General features: G+C 42.1%; 1 protein-coding gene across 3 annotated transcripts in view; it reads left to right on the top strand.

Annotated features, from left to right (window-relative positions):
- Positions 1–225: 225 nt before the first annotated feature.
- PPP2R2D (protein phosphatase 2 regulatory subunit Bdelta) overlaps positions 226–23249 on the top strand; it is a 37587-nt gene continuing 14563 nt past the window's right edge. Inside the window, exons 1-4 of one of the 3 annotated variants that reach the window (XM_030568940.1) lie at positions 226–372; positions 752–844; positions 10071–10168; positions 20208–20373. In XM_030568940.1, the coding sequence (XP_030424800.1) occupies positions 366–372; positions 752–844; positions 10071–10168; positions 20208–20373 (364 nt within the window). In that variant the 5' untranslated portion in view covers positions 226–365. Of the gene's footprint in view, positions 373–751; positions 845–10070; positions 10169–19304; positions 19426–20207; positions 20374–23249 lie in introns of those variants that run through there. The other 2 variants (XM_030568939.1, XM_030568941.1) reach the window with 2 other exon arrangements.

Genomic DNA, 23249 nt, shown 5'->3' on the forward strand with positions numbered 1-23249 from the left:
CGTTACAGCTCAAATGGAATAAACTGCCCCTCCTCAAGCTGTGTTCCTGGGTGCCAGCAGGCCGCCCAGCCCAGCCAGCCTATGTCCGCCAAGTCCCCCCATACTCTCGCCAGACTCCCCCCCCCGTCACAGCTCGGGCCCGGCTCCGCCTGCTTCCTGCACCGCCCGGCGCTCCCAGCCCCGCCTCCTGGAGAGAGGCAGCCGGATGACGTCACCGGATCAGGCCGACCGGCAATGGGCGCCATTTTGAAACCCCAAAATCTCCAGCGGCTGCAGCTGTGTGCGGCGGCGGCTCTGACCCGGTCTCGGCCGGCGCCTCCCCCTCGTGGGCCCCGCAGCCCCCCACCCCACACACACTGCGCGACATGGCAGGTGAGAGGGACGCACGCAACGCCGCGGCCGTCAGCTGGGGAGGCCTGGGCCTGGCCTAGGGTAGGGGCCGGGTGGAGGGCGCTCTGCCTTCCGACCGGGGCGGGCAGGGAGTCAGGCCTAGGCGGGCAGCGCGGAGCCGGGGCATGGGAGGCTGAGCTGGCTCGGTGGGACTGGCTGGGTTGTTCGGGGCCGAGCCGGACCGCACCGCGTGTGGGCCTTAGCCGGGCCGGGCAGTACGGAGCCGGGCTGGGCTGGGCACTGAGGAGCCAGGCCAGGGTTGGTGGGGGAGCCGGGGCCGGGTTAGGGGTCAGGTCGGCTCCCTGGGGGTTGGGTTGGGGTTGCCCGCGCCGCTCGCCCTCACCGCGCTCTGTCTCCGCAGGGGTGGCAGGAGGTGGCGGAGGAGGAGGTGGTAACGACTTCCAGTGGTGCTTCTCCCAGGTGAAGGGGGCTATCGACGAGGACGTGGCAGAAGGTAAGAAGGGGGGTCCGGGCGCTGCGGCCCGCGATTGAGCAGGAATCGCCGTGTCATAGGGGTCCCCAGTCGGGGGTATCAGTGACTCCCAGTCCTGCATTCACTTTAATCCGCCCCCGCCTTAGGCGCAGACACCAACACCTCTTTTTGTCTAACGTGTCGCGCCTATCGACTCGTACGAAGAGTCGTTGCTGGTGCTGCAATTCTCCTGCCCCAGTGTGAATCCCTGAGGATGGGGTGTGTGTAGGAAGGGGGGGAGGATGCGATGACTAAGCTGGTGCCTGTGCTTTTCAGAACGGCTTGCTCTCACAAGATAGCATAACAGCGAAGGTGGCTTCCTCCTCTTCTTCATTTATAATCACCAGGGAGATGGAGTATTGACAGTGGTAATTTTTTTTTTTTAAAGAAAGGTAGTCAGACATGTCAAGTTTCTGCTTTCTGCAGAGAGGGAGGCTCCTTCATTAGGAATGAATTTAAAAAGCAGTGTTTAGAATTTCACTGTAGCAATGAAGGATTTTATTCATGTCTGCCAACATTTGAAAGCTATAAATAAGGACATTTGGGTAGGAAATAAGTGCTCTTTTAAGCGCAGTTGAAATACGTTAGACTTGTTTATCGTTTTACCATTCTTATTCCAAAATGCTCTACGTTGCTTTAAAAAGTCCACTCCTTCTAAATAATCAAGATTGATGTGTATAGTGTTGCTGTATGAGTTTCAATGAGTTAGTCTCTGTTTTTAAAAGATCTCCTATATTCAGATTGTCCCAGTTTGAGATGCACGCTTGTAAACAGGATGTCATACGCTGCCTCACGTATTTGAGTTTCTACTACATTAAAAATAAAAATAAAAACACACACATACTTTAGCTACTTGTGTGCATTGTTCTTGGTTCTGGAATTACTTTTGAATATATTTTTCCCATGCATAGTTTGTTTCATCCATATTATTTTTCCCTGCAAAAATATTATGAGACCGTTTTAGTTTTCATGTTACTTTTGTTTTTGTTTTGCCTCCAAAATATCTGGCATGTGAAGAGACTCAATTTATTAGAGCAGATAACAGTCAGACTAGAGATGAGTGAGTATATGCATCAGCTGATTATTTCTACAATTGTAACACACTCTAAAGTTGTGAATTTATGTAAGTTAATTATATTAATAGGTTTTCAGGCATTCTTAGAACACTCGCTTTTTGTTTCTTTAAACCTCTTATCCATGAAAAAGCTTAAAGAGCCACCCCTGCTTATATTTTAAGAAACAATCCAGTTTTGGCAAAATATTTACTATAATAAAATTACCTTTCAGTCACTGCTGATTACCAGGACATTTGTATATAATCAGAAGCTCTCTCCTTTCTAAATAGCGAGTACGTTTTACTACCTCGTTCCATGATTTTGTAACATCAGAATTCAATATGGAAGAAATGTGTGTTATCAAAGATCCAGTGCACATTATTACAGGATGTATTGCAAATTAGAAAGACTTAAGCTCCATCCCTTGGCATAGTCTGATAGGAAAAACTGTATAACTATAACTTATAAAACTCTTAACAACATACTTTCCCACTATAGGCCTGATTTTAAGTACCTATTAAATCAACAGGAGTTCTGCCTAAGTGAAACAGAAGCACTTGTTGTGGCCTCATTCACTCTAGCATCATAAATTACATTAAAACTGGCAGCGATCTTGCCTCAAGGTGACAGAAAGGCTACCCAAAAATGGCCTCTAGTATTGCAAGGCTCACATAACTGCTGGCCAGTGCAATCTGAAGTAGACAGTACTTTCATTAGAAGTGGTACAGCCAGCGTTACTAGATAATGTGCTGATTCAGCTTATTTCTAAGCAACCTTCACCAACAGATCTCCTATTTAACACATCACCATACTAAAATTGCCCTTCCATTGTGTATCCCACAGAGGATGAGGGTGGTGTTTGCTACCCTATAATATGAGTGAATCCCCTTGTATGCAGCGGGCCTCTTTGTTGGCATGGTAAGTGAGGTCTGTGGCCTACTTAACCCCATTCCTTCAAGTGTGCGTTGAGCCCAATATTTGTAAAAGTTTACCCGTGTGGTGTTGTGGCTCTTAGCATTTTCTTCAGTCTTTTGTATGAGATTTAAAATTTAATCAATTTGTTCATAAAATCTTCTTTCATAGTAAAATTTGAGTCAGCTGAAGGTATTAGCTGGATCTTTTATTTCGAAGTGCTTTTGAAGAGTGTCTTAAATAATTTTTATATGAAAAGTATGGACTTCATATAAGGGATTCATTAGCTCTATATCAAAGTATATTTTAAAAATCATTTTTTATTTTTTAACCTTATTTTCCCCCCCCCCAGTATAAATCAAAATCTTGTAGACTTATTTGCTCCTAATACTGCTTAATGCTTTACCTTTTGCTTAACTTTACACCTGATATGAAAGCACATGTGTTTTACAGGACTGAAACCTTAGTTATATTTATAATTTGCTACCCTTGAAATACTGTTAGCCTTTGCCATTTGTTAGAGTTCTTTCTCTCACCTTTTGTCTTTAAACAGGAATATTTATAATCACATTTAAAAAAAAATAACTGGTCCGTCAGTCCTTCATTGGGCTCTGCTATTGTGCCTCTCTTTGTCATTGTGGCATTCACTGAAGTCTGAGAGTCTTCACCTATAGTGAGTGTTGCAGTATTTGATCCTAGGTGTTGAGAGTGAATTGTGGTGTCTAATCTCAGTCTTTTTACCAAGCTGTCCATATAAACTGATTTGGTGGGGCACTATCAGCTTGCAATATAGTCTTGATGGTATAGACTACTAATGGTAAATCTCCTGTCACTTTTTGTGGTCTTACAAATATATATTTAATTGTCTTTATCTTTTGCTGTAAGGAAAAAGAGATTGAAAGTGGGGGAAACTAACTGTACAAAGAAATCTGAAAATGACAGTACACAGTGGTGTCAAATCCATAAAATACACAAATGGAGACTTTTTTTTCTATAAACTCTTTATTAAGTACTCATGTTTAGTTTGCAACTATTGAGGAAGTTAAAAGTGCTTTTAGTTTTAAAGTTAGAGATATTTCTTTAGCCTAAAAGATCATGTTCAGCATCTGTTTCTGTTATGATGCTGTTTTAATGAAAATACTATTCTGAGTGGTGAGATATAATCTGTTTGGATTGTTACTATGTGCTGATCCAGGTAAGTTCTATCTGAAATGTACATTTTCAAAACTTTTTTTAACCTATTTGATTAATATAGAAAACTGAAGTTTGCTTTCTTTCTGATACTATCCCTGTGCTGAAACCGCTATTATAAATTTATAGTGAATCTTTTTTGCTGAGATTGATATAGAATTGTTTTTTTATATGTATATCTTTAAATAAGTGGAAGTGCGCTGTTTCAGGGTATCAGTGATGGCTCTAAACTGGTCATACAAAATGATGATAGATATTAGATTTATTGCATATAGAAGGATGTAGTTTTCAAAGTAGGAAAGTTTGAGAACAGCTGAAGAATGGTATTGGGGAAAGAAATTTGATAATACCAAGTGTTTCAGTTACTTAACAAAGATAGACTTCTTAAAAGTGGATTGTTTAAATCTCAATTGTAGTTTTCCTTATTTCAGGGAAATATTTTGCCTAAAGCCTCTATGTGGATAGCCCCAGATTTCACAGGCAACGATAGCTCTGTTTAAAGTTACTTTATAAATACATAATTCATCTCATAGCTTTCTGTGGGTGTGCCGCTCCCAAGGGTAGTGCTTCGTGGTATAATAGGCCCAGAAATCTATTTTCTCTCTTCAGAAAGGACAGGGGGAAGATACTATGATGTTGATGCTACTTGTTCTTTCCTCACTTTTATGGGAAATTTTGGTAATGGTTACTTCCCTCTTGTCAAGGGTCGCCTGATATATTCTAGTAGTAGAGAAAATTGGTGGTCCCGCAACTAGTGGAAGAAAAATATTCTTATGTAACAAATGTGATTAAAAATACATCGTTTAGTGTGCTGACTTTAAAAAATAAAGCCCTGCAAATGTGGTTGCTTTTTAAAAAAATATGTCTTGTAAGGGAAAGAGAATGGGTTTGTGCACAGTGCATAAAGAAGAGCTGAAAGTGCTGGAGGCTGGGGTAGCACAGCATGAGAAAGGGATCAAGAAGAAGGAGGGAAGGGTTTTCCATCTATTTTTTTAATCCCCCACCGAAAAAAAAAAAGATTAAAACTCTTGTCTAACCTTGGATTTGTATGGATAGTTAGAGAATTTATGGACTGTTCCTTTATAATCATGGAAGTGAAACCTGCCTAAAAGGAAAAATTAACATATTTAGAATGTTTAAAGTTTTTTGCCAATTTAACTCAAACACTTCAAAGAACAGACTTTATTTATTCAGTACCTTAACCCTTTTGACCAAGGTTCAGAAAGATTCCAGTATGTATGTTTGAGTCATTCAAAAAGTCCTCCAAAATTCCTCGTTGTTAAGGCAGCAAAGAATCCTGTGGCACCTTATAGACTAACAGACGTTTTGGAGTATGAGCTTTCGTGGGTGAATACCCACTTCGTCAGATGCACGTAGTGGAAATTTCCAGGGGCAGGTATATATATGCAAGCAAGAAGCAAGCTAGAGATAATGAGGTTAGTTCAATCAGGAAGGATGAGGCCCTGTTCTAGCAGTTGAGGTGTGAAAACCAAGGGAGGAGAAACTGGTTTTGTAGTTGGCAAGCCATTCACAGTCTTTGTTTAATCCTGAGCTGATGGTGTCAAATTTGCAGATGAACTGAAGCTCAGCAGTTTCTCTTTGAAGTCTGGTCCTGAAATTTTTTTGCTGCAGTATGGCCACCTTAAGATCTGCTATTGTGTGGCCAGGAAGGTTGAAGTGTTCTCCTACAGGTTTTTGTATATTGCCATTCCTAATATCTGATTTGTGTCCATTTATCCTTTTCCATAGAGACTGTCCAGTTTGGCCGATGTACATAGCAGAGGGGCATTGCTGGCATATGATGGCGTATATTACATTGGTGGACGTGCAGGTGAATGAACCGGTGATGGTGTGGCCGATCTGGTTAGGTCCTGTGATGGTGTCGCTGGTATAGATATGTGGGCAGAGTTAGCATCGAGGTTTGTTGCATGGATTGGTTCCTGAGCTAGAGTTACTATGGTGCTGTGTGCAGTTACTGGTGAGAATATGTTTCAGGTTGGCAGGTTTCTGTGGGCGAGGACTGGCCTGCCACCCAGGGCCTGTGAGAGTGTGGGATCCATTGCCCAGGATGGGTTGTAGATCCCTGATGATGCGTTGGAGGGGTTTTAGCTGGGGACTGTATGTGATGGCCAGTGGAGTCCTGTTGGTTTCTTTCTTGGGTTTGTCTTGCAGTAGGAGGCTTCTGGGTACACGTCTGGCTCTGTTGATTCCTTATTTTATCGTGCGAGTATTGTAGTTTTGAGAATGCTTGGTGGAGCTTTTGTAGGTGTTGGTCTCTGTCTGAGGGGTTAGAGCAGGTGCGGTTGTACCTCAGTGCTTGGCTGTAGACAATGGATCGTGTGATGTGCCCGGGATGGAAGCTAGAGGCATGAAGGTAGGCATAGTGGTCGGTAGGTTTTCGGTATAGGGTGGTGTTAGTGTAAGCATCACTTATTTGCACCGTGGTGTCTAGGAAGTGGACCTCCTGTGTAGATTGGTCCAGGCTGAGGTTGATGGTGAGGTGGAAGCTGTTGAAATCGTGGTGGTAAACAGAAAAAACAGAGGAAACCCCTTTTTAAAAAAAATAACAATTTGAATTTTGCATCATAAAGCAAAAAGAGCAAAAGCCCAATCAGTTTTTCCTTTTCAGGAAATCTTGATCCTTATGGGAAGCTCTTTGTTCATATGGACTGCTCTTGGAGGCAGCAAGCCAGGTTACCTTCTAGAAAGGAGATGAAAAATCACTTTTGTCATCAGGGCATTAATAGTTCTGAATTGCTATACGTTATGTTCTTGACAGTTTGAGCTGAAAGAGCCAAAGAACACTTAGATGTAGTTAGCTATAACGGTCCCTTTCCTAATTCTTGTGACCGTCTAATGTTTGTGTTTATTCTATATAGCAGTAACATCATTAAAACTTCTTATGTAGGCTTAAATAAGAAAGCTCTAGATTTTGAAAAAAAATAAGTAGAAGTGTTCTAAAACATTGTTAGAGTTACAAGCTACAGAAGCAGAAGTTAAGTGACCTTTTCCAAACTTGAAATTACAGTGGTGACTCCACCATGCTCTGTGCAGCTCCCTGGCAACAGCAAAACAGTAAAGTTATCTTGTATGGTCTTCTGTACCCCATGTCACTTCCTTCTCCAAAACTTACTTTCCTGTATGGACTGTCAGCAATTTACGATGTTTGTTCCAACAACCCCCCCTGCCCTGCACACCCACACACCCAAAAGTCATTCTAATGGCTGCATCTCCCACATGGCCTCATTAGTTTTCCAGTAGTGACACACAATAAAGGAGTTCTCCAGTGGAAAATCCCATACGTTCATAGTCTCCAGCAGTCAATCCAAATGGCTACTGTAGTTGCAAGATGATTCAAATGTCCATTTGACCTTGTTTACCTCTGTCACCATTGAACTTTGTCACTAACTCCACTGCCTCCACTTCTTTTGTTAACTAGAGATGGCATAACAGGATAAGGTATCTACCTCTCCATATTGAACATGTCTTTAATACACCCAGCATGTTTTTTGGGGTTCTGTATCCTGACAGCATAGTTCAGTGGACAGAGCACTGGACTGTGAGTCCGCAGAGAAGTTTGGATTCTAATGCTGGCTCTGCCACCAACCTGCTATGTGAGCTTGCCTAATTTACTTCATCACTTTCTACCTCTGTTTCCCTGCCACCGTTTGTTTTGCTTACTACAATTTTAAAGTGTTTGGGATAGGGACTGTATCCTATTTGTAAAGTGCCTGGCATAATGGGAACCCAATCTCAGTGTAGCTGTAATGCAAATAGTAAATAACAGACCTATGTTAAGCAAGTGAAATCAGTTACTGATAGCAATTAAACAAAATCAGTCTGTGAAAAACACCTATACTGATTGTCTCCCAAGGTTTCAGCAATGCCAGTTTCTGCTTTTTGTTTTAATGTTTTGTTTTGTTTTGTTTTTTGAGAGAATGAGTCAGTGAGTACTCTGATAGTTAGAATTGGAGGATAGAATAGATGTTAGGCATTTTCTGAAAAACGTTTTTTTCCTTTGATTTAAAGGTTATCAGTAATAGCTTAAAAGAAGGATTAATTTCAGTTTCTATTCAGAGGCAGTTTGCCAGTTTCCACTAGTAAAAATGGTCTCGCTTGTTGTATAGCTTTCAGATTTTACAGTAGCAATGTGCTTATTTATACAGTGGTGATAGTCTGTAACTTAGAGGCTGGACGTCTAAATATGAAATATTCTTGAAAATATCCTAAGTCTATAGATTTTATGCTTCAGATTTGGATTGCCTCCACTACTTTCTTAAATCACTTGCTCATTCCTTCTGCTTTTTTGCAATTTTTCAGTTTTTCATTGTGTTCATGATGCATACACCTATTTTTTTTCATATATCTGTATATAGTGATATTTTTATCTCAATTTGTGTCCACTTCAAGGAGCTCAGGATTGTCAAAACTTTTTGAATTAGATCATTCTATTCAGTGCCAATAAAAACCTTTATGACATGCCATCCTGTATTCAGAATATTCCATATGTATTGCAGAAAATTTATTTTAGGAAATGTATTTTAGAACTTTAAAAAATAGTTTCAGGTTATGTGAGAGGCATAGTATTGTCATGGATCAGAAAATGACTGAGATAGGAAATAGAGTTGGTGGGAACAGGCACTCTTTTTATCATGGAAAGGTTTCAACAGGGTGCCACAACATCATATGGTAAGACTAATATTTAATTTATTAAAATTTATCTAGAAAAGGAGATGATCAGTGAGGTGGCAAACTTGCAGATGACACAATTATCTAGTCAAGACTGGAGAAGACCTTAAGGAACCTCAGAGGGCCCTTAATCAAGTTAATTGAAGGGGCAACACAATGGCAGATGAAATTCAGGATTGATAACATGTAGCATGATGTGCACAGCAGAGAGTAATTGGAACTACTAATACACTCGCTTGGGTTCTAAACTAGCAATAAACTCAGGGAAAAGATCTAGGCATCCTTTTGGAAAATAGTGAAGGCCTCTGAATGTTCCGCAGTGGTTTAAACAAAAAAAGGCAAATTGATACAGTGCATAAGGAATGAATGGAAATTAATACTGAAAATACTATAGTGCTATTAATATGCCAATGGTATGCCTTTATCTGGAATAATGTGTTTTGTTCTGGTCACTCCGTTTCAAAACTGATGTTGCAGAATTGGAGGGGGTTCAGAGGCAAATAATAAAAATGTTTAAAAGTATAGGTGAACTCATAAGTGATTAAAAAGATTGAGATTCTTTATGTTGAAAGGAGACAAATTTCAGGGGACATAAATACAAAATAATGGTATAGAGAAAGTTGAGAGGAATATCTATTTATTTGTGTCATCAGAGCAGGAGGTTATTCAAAAGAATTAAAGGTGGCAAATTCAAAACTGATAAGGAAAATTTGTTTTTTAATTCAATGCCCAATTAGACTGTGAAACTCATTGCCTCAGAATATCACTAAGGCCAGAAATTTAGCAAGATACAACACAAGATTAGATATTTATCTGGGTAGCAAAAATATCCAGAATTGTAATAAATTCAAAAATTGAGAGGATATAAATATCATTTTAGGTTGTAACCCGCAATTGTTGGAGATTAGCTTAGAAAGAAACTTCCCCAGAGAGCAGGTTATCTCAGACCTGCTTTCCCGGGAGTTGCAGGGTTTGAGCTACAGTCCGAGCCCAGACATCTACACTGCAATTTTATAACCCCGCAAGCCCAAGACAACTGACACAGGCCAGCTATGGATGTTTGCAGCATAGACATACATACCTTTGTGGGCTTAGCTTGCTACCTTGTTCTGTTCAGCACAGAGCATACTGTTGCCGCTCAGCAAATGTACAGCAGTAAGAAATAATAAGATATACATGCACAAAAGTGTTGGCTTAGTTTTGGATAGTAATGCTGTAAGTCAGATTGGTAATATGACAGCAAAACAGTCCTAAGTGGAATAGTTGTCTTCCTCTGTGCGTGTTCAGTTTCTAGGTCTTGAAACTACTTGGCTCAGTTTCCACATTTTTAATGCTACTTTGTCTCTATTTTATGTTTACAGCTGATATTATTTCAACAGTTGAATTTAATTACTCTGGAGATCTTCTTGCAACAGGAGACAAGGGAGGCAGAGTGGTTATATTTCAAAGGGAACAAGAGGTCAGTGACTTCAGAAACAATGAAGTGTGCCTACCAAATCTGCTCTTGAGTTTTTAATTTATTAACTTGCATGATATTGCTACAGCTTTTGATATCACCAACTTTAAATGTTCCCATGTTGCTTTCTAGTCCATAATATTTCTTTAGAAAATTTGAAATTGTCCCAATCTCTTTATTGAACTCAATACTGTATTTGAAGTAATGGCCATTCCAAGTATTTCTGTTTAGCCTGTACAATCACGATTATTCTGCATCACCATTATCCTTGCATCTGATGAAGTGAGTATTCACCCATGAAAGCTTATGCTCCAATATGTCTGTTGGTCTATAAGGTGCCACAGGACTCTTTGTCAATTATTCTGCAGATTGCCCTGGGACCTACTGTTTAACTTAAAGCACAAGGTCAGGGTGACAAAAGATAAATTGTAGTCTCTTTTAGAAATATTTTAACTGTCTTCAGAAAGAAGGCATGGACAGCTCACCTGCTAGGAGGAAAACAGAGGGTGCTTGAAAATTGAAGCATCAGCAGCTTGCTGTGTTCTAGGAGCAGCAGAGACAGCAGCTTCCCAATCAACCCCAAAAATGTGTGACAACCTGGCAGGGCAGAGCATAAGAAGGCCTTCTCCAAAAACTGTTTGGCAGATAATGTCATTGAGATAGTAGGCACCAGTTAACATTTTCCTGTTACTCAGTGTGGGCTGGCATGTGTATATATACACTTCATATTTGCATATTGTTTGTACCATTATCTTCATAATAGAAGGAAGAAAATACAGAAAAATTCTGTATCCTCAATCTTGGTAAATATAGATGGTTACATTTAAAAGGGGCATAATCCAGTTTATTACAACACACAAATGGTGTACATTGGAATACTGCACTATAAGCTCATGGAATGTAAAGAACACAGATTTACTACCTGATCCTTACACAGCCAAATACTTGGATTACCATCGCTTTGCCATATCTGTAAAAGAAATTTTTATATGGTTCTTGCTACCAAGTGGAATGTTCACTTTCTTTCAACTTTTTTCTGCCTCCGAAGAGCATTTTTATACCTTGCTTTGAAAGCCTGAGGAAAATGCTGTCTCTGAGCCTTCAAGTATGCGCACATTTATATCTACATTTTAGAGTTATACATAAAAACTACGTTAAAAGAATATTCAGTTTGCAAAGTCAAGCACTCAGAAGTTAGGAATCACCAGAATTAAGGTGGTCCATGAAACCTTAACTTTTACTGCTTGTGTGTATGCATTTTGACAGTCTTTAATTCAAGACTCTTACTATTTTTTACAGAACCGTGCGCCATTAAGTCTATAGGATGGGCAGTGCTCAGTTAATGGGTAGTCAATATTTCATTTTAGCCTCAAGTTCAATACAGTGGAACCCCGCTATAACATGACTGGGGTCCAAAAAACTGGATCACAATAAATGCGGGGTCATGGTATAGCGAGGTTTACCTTTTCAAGCTGGTCCGTTTCAAGCTGGTCAGTTTCTCTTGGGCGGAAGAGTTGCATTTGTGAACTGCCCATAACAGTAACTGAAAGGGTGCAACTCCAGCAGCGGGGGCTCTCAGCCATGCAGCGAGAGAGGAAAACACTTGGGGAGAATAGGGGAGACGTGCAAGGGCAGAGGAAGAGCGAGGAGCACCTGGGGAGGAGAATGGCTCTTCTCACCAAAAGAGTAAGCAGTGCTCCAGCCTTTTTTTTTTTCTTTCCTTTTTTGTGCTTCTGCAGCGCTCCGCTTTTTTTTTTTTTTTTTTTTGCTTGGGGCGGCCACAGCCACCTTATGATCGCCTTATAGCCGAATTCGCGTTATAGCGGGGTTTCCCTGTATATGGACCCATGCCTTATTTACTGCATACAATTCAAATCCTGCTCTGCATACAGAATTATTAATTTTTTCATGGGCTTATCTATGGCACTCATCAGATAGAAAACTAAGACAAAAGCACCATATAACCCGTGGGCGAACACTTTTCACAAAACAATCACTGCATATCTGACCTCTCAGTCCTCATTCTCTAGGGAAACCTGCACAACACCTTCAAAAGGCTAGCCTTGGAGCTTGAATTCATAACTTTACTAGACAAAACTAAAAATCACAGACTTAATAAAAACACTGGATTTATGATTTATTACAATGATCTGTAACCCACTTTTACCTCCCCTTTTTTGTTTTATGACTTCAGAGGTTAACTGGCCACCTTGAAAGGTCTCTTACAATATTTGTTAACTACTTAAGCTAAACAATCTGTTCCACCTTGTATTTAGCTGCAACAATCTGAGTACCTTTCCCAGACCTGAAGAAGAGCTCTGTGTGGCTCAAAAGGTTGTCTTTCACCAACAGAAGTTGGTCCAATAAAATATATTACCTCGCTCACCTTGTCTCTATAGTAAATGATCATGTAGTTTAAGACAGGATTATAATGCACATACACAAGGGAGTTAAATTAAGGTTGCACAAGCAACCTTATTTCCAGGATTATCTCACTTTTGAGTGCTTGACTTTGTAACCTTAATGTTTATTTAATGTGATTATTTGTGTATAATTTCTCAAATTCTGTGGGTATTAGCTATGCACACACACAGCCATCTGTTGGAGTTCTTAAAAAAAAAAATTAGTATTCTTGCATTTTTATTAGAGAGGTCTGTCTACTAACAAAAATTGAAAAAACACATAAACCTTGAAAATTTGATTCTTTTGTTTAATTCAACTTCAGGATGCTGTTACATGTTTGAGAATATTAGCCACTGGTTTTATCAGCTTGGATGTTTTAACATTGACAGAAGTTGCTGCTTTTCTAGACAAAATAGGCTTGCAGATGTTGAATTTTAGACGTTGCATGTTGCTGGAACGTACCCTTGGTGGCCAGCTGGGAGGATGGAGCAAGTACAGGCCTCCTTTTTTTAGGCATGGAGTCATCAAATGGCCAGATGCCAGAAGCCCGTTGCAAGCAGACCCACGAGCTTTGGCAACTTTGTTTACGTCAGTTTTTGAAGATGGTGGCCTAGCTGATTCCTTCCCTTTGGAACAACACCTCAGGAGTCCCTTGAGGAATCAGAATGGAGTACTCCTCTTCTGAAGTCATGAGCATTGTCCAATGGGGTTCAGTTGAGATCACCTTTACCAAACAAAGAACCTCCTGATTGCAGTAATACCACTCAGAAAATCCACAGATAGAAAAATGTTTAGACAGTCAGCAGGTCCAAAGCTATTTTGAGACATTTGACATGTTGGGTCAGTCCACAGACGTTATTTCAACTATCCTATGAAAGTCCCAACTCGATGATGATTGAAAAAAAATAGAAAGCTATGAAAAGTTGGAATTGAAATATTAGGAAAGCACAAACGACATTCACTGAGCCATGTACAGAGAACAGTTTGTGTTTTATAGACAGATATTCATAACATCCGCTTTTATTTTTGGGTTCTCTTTGAGCAGCTTTTTTTTTTTCCGTAGACTGAAAATTTGGGTTGAAGCTTAGACTTTAATTCGGTCAGAGCAAAAAGTCTTTTTCCTTCTAAAATCACACTGTTGGGATTTTTTTGTTTGTTTATAGGCGTTTCTGCTTCACAGACCTTTAGATCCCCAGCACAGACCTCTGCCACTTGAGATATGTCTACATTGGCAGAGTTACTGTGCTGGCAATTACAGCGCCACTCAGAGAGCACTGAAGGGAAACCTCTGTTGTGTGTTCACACTGTCAGCTGCCTGCGCAGTATTGTGTTCATGCTTGCGGAACTTGCACTGATATTTGGAGTGGTGCACTGTGGGCATCTATGCCACAAAGTATCTCTTCCTCTTCTGTCACTAAGAGTTGAGGGAAGGCGGAGGGGGTTGTGGGGCATCCTGGATCCTGTCCCAGTGCCCTGTGAGGCATTGCTTTGCATCCCAGCAATCCCTGTGCTTTCGTCTGCATTTAGCACCATCTTTCAATGGTTTGTGTACTGCGCGCTCTCCCTCTTCGGTCCGCAGGAATGAATCCCACGCTGTTGCCCAGTATGCTGCTCGCTCTAATTAACATGTCACGAGTAGCAGTAGAGTTATTCCTTAAACTACAAAGGCAAGAGGAGTGCGACATTGATCTCACCATGCGTAGTAGCTACGACACTAGATGGCATTCACGGAGATGCTGATCACAGTAGAACACCACTTTTGAGCTCGGGAAACAAGCACTGAGTGGTGGGATCACATCGTCATGCACATCTGGGATGACGAGCAGTGTCTGCAGAACTTTTAGATGAGAAAAGCCACATTCATGGGACTGTGTTAAGAGCTCACCCCAGCCCTTCAATGCAAGGACACCAAAATGAGAGCTGCCCTGCCATTGGACAAGCATGTGGAGATCGAACTGTGGAAGCTGGCTACTCCAGACTGTTAGCAATCGGTCGCTAACCAGTTCAGAGTGGGAAGGTTGACCATTGGACTCGTGTTAATGGAAGTGTGCAGGGCTGTTAATCACATCTTGCTGCAAAAGACTGTGGCTCTGGGCAACGTGTGTGACATTGTGGATGGCTTTGCACAAATGGGCTTCCCTAGCTGCAGAGGAGCGATAGATGACAGGCATATTCAAATTCTGGCACCATACCACCTAGCCACCGAGCTCATTAATTGGAAGGAGTATTTCTCAATGGTTCTCCAGGTGCTTGTGGATCACTGTGGGTGTTTCATGGACATTAACTCAGGTTGGTCTGGAGAGGAGCATGACACACACAGCTTTTGGAACACGGGCCTGTTCAGGAAGCTGCAAGCAGGGACTTTCTTCTCGGACCAGAAGATCACTGTAGGGGAAGTCTAAATGCCCATTTTGATTCTGGGAGACTCTGCCTACCCCTTAATGCCATGGCTTATGAAGCCATACACGGGGCACCTTGACAGCAGCAAGGAGCAGTTTGCAACAATCTGAGCAAGTGCAGAATGACTGTTGAATGTGCCTTTGGCTATTTAGTAGCCTGCTGGCGCTGCCTATATGGGAGGCTGGACCTGATGGCAATATTCCTATGCTTATAGTTGCATGCTGTACACTCTGTAATATTTGTGAAGGGAAGGATGAAAGCTTCACGCATGGCTGGACTACTGAGGCTCAGCTCCTGAAGGCAGAATTTGAACAGCCAGAGATCGGGCTATCAGAGGGACGAGGAGCGGTGCCATCAAATCAGGGATACCTTGAAGCAGAAATTTTGATGCTGAAAGCCACTAATATTTGCTGCTGTGTTCAGAAGTGCAGTGCTTATAATGCTAAGAGGTGATTGTCATTGGTGCAGATGATGCACTATGAAGGTTTAAGAAAGTTGCCTGCTGCTTTTCAGGGCTCTGTTTGTTTTCAGTTAATAGAATAAAGATTACTTGCAAACCAACACAATTAGTTTAAAAAAACAACTAGAGGAGAGAGACAAACAGAAAAACACATCAGCACTGAGGGGGAAGGGAGGGTCCCAGGAGGAGGTGGGGTCCCGGGACAGTTAGATTTGCATATGTCCAGGTATCATATCCAGCCTTCTCCTCTGGAGAACAATGCCGTGGGTATTGTACTTCAGCAAGGCTAAACTGCAGAGGGAGGGGTGCTGAGTGCAGTGAGTACTGCAAGTCCACAGTGCTGGACTGTGATGGGGCAGGAGTGGAATACTGTGGATACAGACTGGAGCCAGGAGGTTGATGAGAGTCTGTTGGTGGTGTCTGGGTCGAGGAACAGGATCCATGGGAAAGAGTTTTGTGACAGTGGCCGCAGAGAAGGGTGGGTGAGGAACTGCTTGGTTTGCAGTGGTAGTAGCACCTGAAGCATGTCCGCTTGGCTCTCCGTAACAGTTAGGAGCCACTCCATGGCTTCATTCTGGCATGCTGCGTGCTCCTTTCAGTCCCTCTTCTTGCTGTCCCGACACTCCAATTATTGTTTTTTGTCCGCCCTGGCCCTTATGCAGCTCGCCTGTGTGCAGCAATGGTCCTCCCACTCCACCCTCCAGTGACAGCAGAGTGGTGCAGGAAAGTTACGCTTAATGGGGCAAGAAACAAAGCAGCTCTGCCAAAGAACCTGTGGCAACGGATTGCCCAGTATCTCCATGAGCATCTGTCTCAGAGATCTCCAGGAAACTCTCATGAAGTGAGGGAGTCAATCAACACCCTGTTCTGCCGTTCAAACTAGGCATGTGGTGATACGCGCATCACACAGACACAAGCCAGCTTTCTGCAACTCCCCTGCCTGCAACAACTTGCTTCAGCGATTCCCAAAATCAAAGCCACTTACCAGGGGCCTCCTCTCCTTGTTGCACTTTGCCAAGATCTGACAGCTGCGACTAGCTAGCATCCTTTGGGGTAGAGAAGAGCTCCTGGCTGCATGCATTTTTGGCTTCCGGGTCATCCTCCGCCTCTGATTCAGGAATCCTGAGTTTTATTCCAGATTCTGCATGTAGCATACTAAAGTGATTACAAACTGTTTTGCCCTTGGTCCTGTCAACCTGAACTTGTTCCAGTCCTAGTCTTGCCTTCCCACTGCCTCCCCTTGGTTTCTTGTCCCAGTCCCTGTCGCCCCACCATGGCTCCTTATCCATTTGCATTGTAGTTATGCTGCTATTTTTCTCAGAATTTTCTGAGCACCAGCAGTGGGAGTATTGAGAAGACAAGAGTTCGTATTCATGCTTTTAATTCTGGTGCCTGGCACCACAGCAGTCCCTGGCTGCTGGAACAAGCAACTGCAGTGAAGTCCTGCTTATCCCCGTGAGCTAGAGCAGCAGTTCTCAAACTGTGGGTCGGGACTCCGTGTTGTTGGGGTCGCCAGGGCTGGCTTAGACTTTCTGAGGCCCAGGACCAAGACTGAAGCCGGAGCTCTACCACCTGGAGCCAAAGCCTGAGGGCTTCAGCCTGGGTGGCAGGGCCTAGGTTACAGGCACCTTGCTTCGAGCCGAAGCCCTTGGGTTTCGGTTTTGTCCCCCCCACACACACATACCTTCCTCCCACGCATATGGGGCAGTGGGGCTTTGGCTCTGCATCCTGGGCCAGGGAAGGGGAGGCTTGGGTGGGCTCAGGCTTCAGTCCCCCCTCCTTGGGTCATGTATCATTTTTGTTAGAAGGGGCTTGTGGTGTGATGACAGTTATAAGTACAGTTATAAAGTGTTGGTCAACCTTAACTATACGCTTCACTACCTGTTCCATATATGATAACTGTTAATGTGCTATAGTAGGCACAGAGCTAACTCTGATATTCACAGGATGCATTTTCCTGTCCCTTCCTCAGTGACTATTCACAGTAATTTTTTAAAAAAATATATTTAAAATTATGTACAATTAAGGATAACCTGATACAGAACTTTTTAAAAATCTAGGATAATTCCCAAACAAGGAATTAAAGTAACTCCTTACTTAACATTGTAGCTATATTCCTGAAAAATGCAACTTTAAGTGAAACGATGTTAAACGAATCCAATTTTCTCACAAGATTTGATGTAAATGCAGGCGGTTTAGGTTCCAAGGAAATTTTGGGGGGGCAGACAAAAAGCATTATATACTGTACAGTACTGTACTGTGCTGTACTGCGGTGGGGAGGTGCCTCTGGCTTAACCCACACAGGCACAGCCCGCTGCAGACAATGAGGCAGGCAAGGACGCTAGGTAGTACCTTGTGCAGCAGCAGCTTCCCCCCAGAAGAGCAGGTGCTGACTTTGCCAGGGGATGCTCCAGGCCTGCCTTTTCCCATCCCCGCTCCACTCCAGGCCCACCCCTACTGCACCTCCTCTCCAGAGCATGCGGCATCTCCCTCCTCCCCCTTCCGCCCAGCGCTTCCCTGCTGCCAAACAGCTGTTTGGCAGCACTTAGGACTTTCTGAGAGTGAGGAGGAGGAGCAGAGACGCGACGCTTCCCCACTCCTCCCTCTCCCACCAGTGGAGGATTTAGAGTTTGTGGGACCCTGTGCTCAGCTTCATTTCCCCTCCCCCCGAGAGCATTCTCTTATTCCTCCTCCTTCCCCCCCCTTCATTCTTTTTTTCCTCATGGGGCTCAGGGCTGAGAGTGCAGGGTCTGGGAGGGAGTTAGGGTGTGGGAGTGCGCTCACGGCGGGGGTTTGGGAGGAGGCTCAGGACTGGGGCAGACAGGAGGAACAGAGCACTTACCTGGGGCAGCTTCTGTTTGGTGCAGGAAGTGTGCAGGTAGCTCTGCGCAGCGTGACACCGCGCCCATGGTCACGATTCTGGGGGGTCACGATTCTGGGATTTGCCCCCACCCTGACAGGCAGGGCTACCTGGAATGCAGGGGCTGCAGGGCCCTGGGCTAAGGGGGCCCTGGCCTGCAGCTCTAAAGTCTCTTTCAGAATGTGACCCTGCGAGCACAGGCAGGAGGAGCAGGGTCAGCCACACAGCCAGTGGCTGGAAAGAAACGGAGCTTTCCCCTTCAAAGGGCCTCATTCCATAAGGGGCTTTAGAGCTACAGGCCAGGGTCCTGGGTCCCCCTTAGTCCAGGTCCTGCAGCCCCTAAAGCCCCTGCGTTCCGGGTGGCCCTGCCTGCCGGGGGGGGGGGGCAGCCCCCTCTCCCCGCCCCTGAAGCTCTGGGAGGAAGGGAGGGGGAGGAGGAGATGAGGAACTTATGCAGTGCCCTCTTGTAAAGTCAGCCAAACAACGTTATAAGGGAGTATTGCACAACTTTAAACAAACATGTTCCCTCATGGAGCAGTGACATAAAACTTCAAAGCAATGTTAAACGGGAGGACGTTAAGTAAGGAGTTATTGTACCTGAGGCCTCACCAGCCTACTCCATATTCTGGCTGTATTTCATGGTGGTTATTGTTAACAGAAGGAAGCACCTGAACAAGAGCCTGCTGATGAGTAGTCTAAAACAGAATGGAAGCCAAGCTGATGTCTTGAACTACACAGTGTCCTCACCTTCCATTGAAATGAATGGAAGTTGAGGATGCTCAGTACATTGTAGGATTGGACCGTCTTTGCTCGATGGTTGGGGTTGTGCACACATTGATAAGGGGAGATTAACATTTGCAGGTCACTTTTAATGCAAATCTGCATTAATGTCAGTTTGCATAGTTAAAAAAACCAGTAATTTTAGAAATTATATGTTGATTGTCCCAAATAACAAGAACAAGAAGAAACATCTGTATAATATTAATGTACTGTAAAACTTCTTTGTTTCTCTGCAGATCTCTAAGTCAAGGCCATCTGCAGATCTCCTGCTCCCTCACTATTTGGTGCACCACATTCTCTCTGTTGCTGACATACCAGCCACAGAACCCTACTGTGGACTGGAGCTGCCCAATAGTGGTAAGAATCCACTGTCTTCCAATATGCGCAGTTTTGTAGAGTTTGTAATGCTATAACATTGGTATATTAAAAAAATACATTTAAAAAACTTTACAAAACCACACATCTTGTGAGAAATGGGGTTTTTCCATAACCATGTAGGGTATGTCTAATATGCAGTGAAATTCTGTGACTAGAACATTGCCAGCAGAGAGCGTACTGGTGCATCAAACATAGCAGGAACAGACTGGATTTTGCAATTTCTAAAACTAAACAAAAATGGAAGTTTAATTAAAACTTAACAATTTGTATTGTAAAAGACCAGTTATAGAGAATATCATTCTAATGCAGGGGTAGGCAACCTATGGTGTGCGTGCCAAAGGCGACACACAAGCTGATTTTCAGCAGCACTCACACTGCCCAGGTTCTGCCCACTGGTCCAGGGGGCTCTGCATTTTAATTTAATTTTAAATGAAGCTTCTTAAACATTTTTAAAACCTTATTTACTTGACATACAACAATAGTTTAGTTATATATTATAGACTTATAGAAAGAGACCCTCTAAAAATGTTAAAATATATTACTGGCACGTGAAGCCTTACATCAGAGTGAATAAATAAAGACTCTGCACACCACTTCTGAAAGGTTACCGACCCCTGTTCAAATGGATCTTGACCAGTTCATCAAGACTTTGCCCAGTAGCATTTCCCAATTCCTGGTTCACATTTAGAATGTTGTCATTTTCTAGGTATAGAAATAAAGAAGTTCTATTTCATTAATAAAAATTTTATGCTTCCTTACAGAACAAAAGCCGTCCTCATTCTCGGGGAGAATATAATGTTTACAGTACCTTTCAGAGTCATGAACCTGAGTTTGACTACTTGAAGAGTCTAGAAATTGAGGAAAAAATTAATAAAATTAGGTGGTTACCACAACAGAATGCTGCTCATTTCCTGCTGTCTACAAATGGTAAGGACATTTCATTGTGTACTTTTTATTTTGTAAAACAGCAAGATCTTTTGATGCTTCTAGTTGAATTTCATCGTCTTACCCTGGATCCGTTTGTTCATTACTTTCATACAACAGAATAGTATTCTTTTTTTCATAGTTTTAATTACATGCAAGACATGTTAGGTTTGATACCATATGTTTAGAATAGTGAAGTAACTATGCATTAGCTGTCTTAGGGGAATATGGGAAGATATACCTACCAACCCACTGAATGTGTCCTTGGATGTAATATGCAAGCTGACATAATAGCCAGCAGTACTTTCCCTGCTTGTTCTGCCTGCGTGACTGAAGGCTATGTAAGGAAGCTCTCTGTGCTTTCTACTCCTTTCATGCACAAATGTGTTGCAAAAGGCAGGAATTTAGCCCCATAACCTTAGCATAGCTTGAGAGAAGGAGGCTTTAACCCTCCTTTGTGTTTCTCTGATCCTGGCACTGTCCAGTGGCAGGGCCGTTCATCAGTAACAGAGCAACCTGGTGTTAGTGATGCAACATTATTTCTGGTGGTTCCCACAATGTGATACGTTTCCCAAACATCAGAGCATGGTGCCTGCTTGGAAGAGCTTGCAGACTAAAAGGAACAGCTGTATTGACAGGAATATATTTATTTATATTTCCATTACGTACATGATCATGGTATGTCGATTCCATACATAAAATTAAGAGTCTCACTTAAATAAATCTGAAATATAGTCCTACCTGTCCTCTCTGCCTTATTAACCATTAAGATTTGCCCTAATTTATCTTCTAATATATGTTAGTAGTAAATATTTATATTATGGTTTCACTAAAATGCTGCGTTCTGGGCTGCAGTACGATTGTGCACTGTACTGTAGTACAGTGCTGCTGTTTCACCATAATGCTCTATTAATAGGGAAGGGCTTTTTTGCAGGTTATTACTCCTACACTATGTCCTGAAAATGCCAGTTGGCAAGTCCAGAGAGATGGTATGAACTTGAAATCAAACCAGTTTAAAAAAAAAAAATCAACAGTAGTTTCAAGTATTACATCTGAACCGGAATCTGCCTGCCAATTTTTGTTGTTTTTAAATCACTTTTTTCTAGTTGTAACTGTTTTTCTTCCCCATTACTGTGGGAACTACACAAGGAAGCAGTGAAACTGAATACAAAAGTGATATTAAATGTTGAAAACAAATGACATCAAAATTATTTCCCTCTAATCTTTCAACTAATGTAACCTTATGATTATTTGTAATTAATAGATTTAAAACATGGAACAAATGTGATTAAGTTTTCATATGGAATACTGCAGCATACAATTGCTCTGGTGTTCTTTATCGTAAAATAACCTGCAAAGTGAGTGTGAAAGAACTTTGTATCTTTAGTGGTTGGGGTGGGTCTTATATGCCTGTAGAAGCCTACATTTTATTGTACATCTGACAGTTACACAAGTTATCATTTGCTGCTGATCTGCTTGCCACTGTATAAGATTTAAAGGAAGGCCCCTCCCCAGATCAACTTGTAATCCAAATAAACCCCCTTACTCAGAGGACTTGAAGGTACTAGTTTATAGGTTTAAAAAAGAGAGATAACAGCTTTTCTGATTAGTGTTTGGGGTTTGGGAGTAAGGCTCATTCTTCCTTGTCTCTCATAATGAATTCACTTTTTTCCAGAATGCTAGCGAACAGTTTTCCCCAGATATCTATCAATTCTACTAATACAACTTTTGCTTATTCTATATTGAATTAGACAATTATAGAATGGAAAGAAAACCTAAAAAGGTTTCAAATGAGATATGTTATATGGATTCTATTAAAAGGAATTGCCGTCTGTCTGTAAACTTGAAATAACTGGATAGTTTACCTTGTTCCTTATACGATAGAAATTTCTTGGCATTCTAACAGTCAGAGCTTCATCTTTGTACTGTCAAAGTTACAGTCCCTTTGGCAATAACACAACCTAGCTCCTTAGAGAATGTTTCTGTTGTCTTACCCAGCATTTGACTGGAATCATCTACCTTTTATGAAAGTGTCTGTTCACATACCCTATTACCTTTCACAAGGACTTGTCCAGTATCTCATGATCACCTGTTAAACAGAACACCAGGGACATCAGCTGTGAAACAGCAGAACAAATCCCTGTACATTTCAACATTGTATATCAGTCTCCTTTTTGCTTATGAAAATAGTGCATATAACACCTTCTGAACGAAAGGTTTGTTCAAATGGGTATGTCACACTTTTCGTAGAATTTTAAAATATAAAGGAAGTATCACTCAGGAGATCATTGGTTCAACTGTACATTTCTTCGTTAGCTTGATGGGGAATAACAAAAACAAATTACTAAATGCAACTCCATCGGGCATGCTAGCCAAACCTTTTACTGTATATTCATATGTGTATATTTATTTCTTAAGGAGAAGAAGCTTTTTTTTTTTTTTTTTTCAAACATCCCTCCTTAAATCAGAGGAGTAGATTTTCCTAACAGCAAATGATAACAGTAAACTTCTTAAAGATCTCATTCTTCCTCTAAAGGAAAGTGGATGATTCATGCTGCTTTGCTGTTTCTTTGTCTTAGCAGATAAAGAGGCTAGACTTCTGCTTAAATTCTTTCTCTCTCTCTCTCCCTCCCTCCCTCCCTTCCTCCGCTCCCCACCCTCCCACACCTGTGGTTTTACCTCAGGATTAGCCAGGATGGAGTCAGGGGCTTTGAATGTTTTTCGTTACACTCAGAATGTTCAGTGAAGTCAGTCTCCTTCAGGTGCACTGTTCCTTCTCCTTTAGTTGATAGAGATGATCTTGTGAGAAATGCCCCGCCATTTATAATGTCAACAGATATAAGTATACTCAGTGCTTATGATGTCGGGATTTCACTGCT

Source organism: Gopherus evgoodei, chromosome 7 (assembly GCF_007399415.2).
Source record: "Gopherus evgoodei ecotype Sinaloan lineage chromosome 7, rGopEvg1_v1.p, whole genome shotgun sequence".
NCBI lineage: Eukaryota > Metazoa > Chordata > Testudines > Testudinidae > Gopherus > Gopherus evgoodei.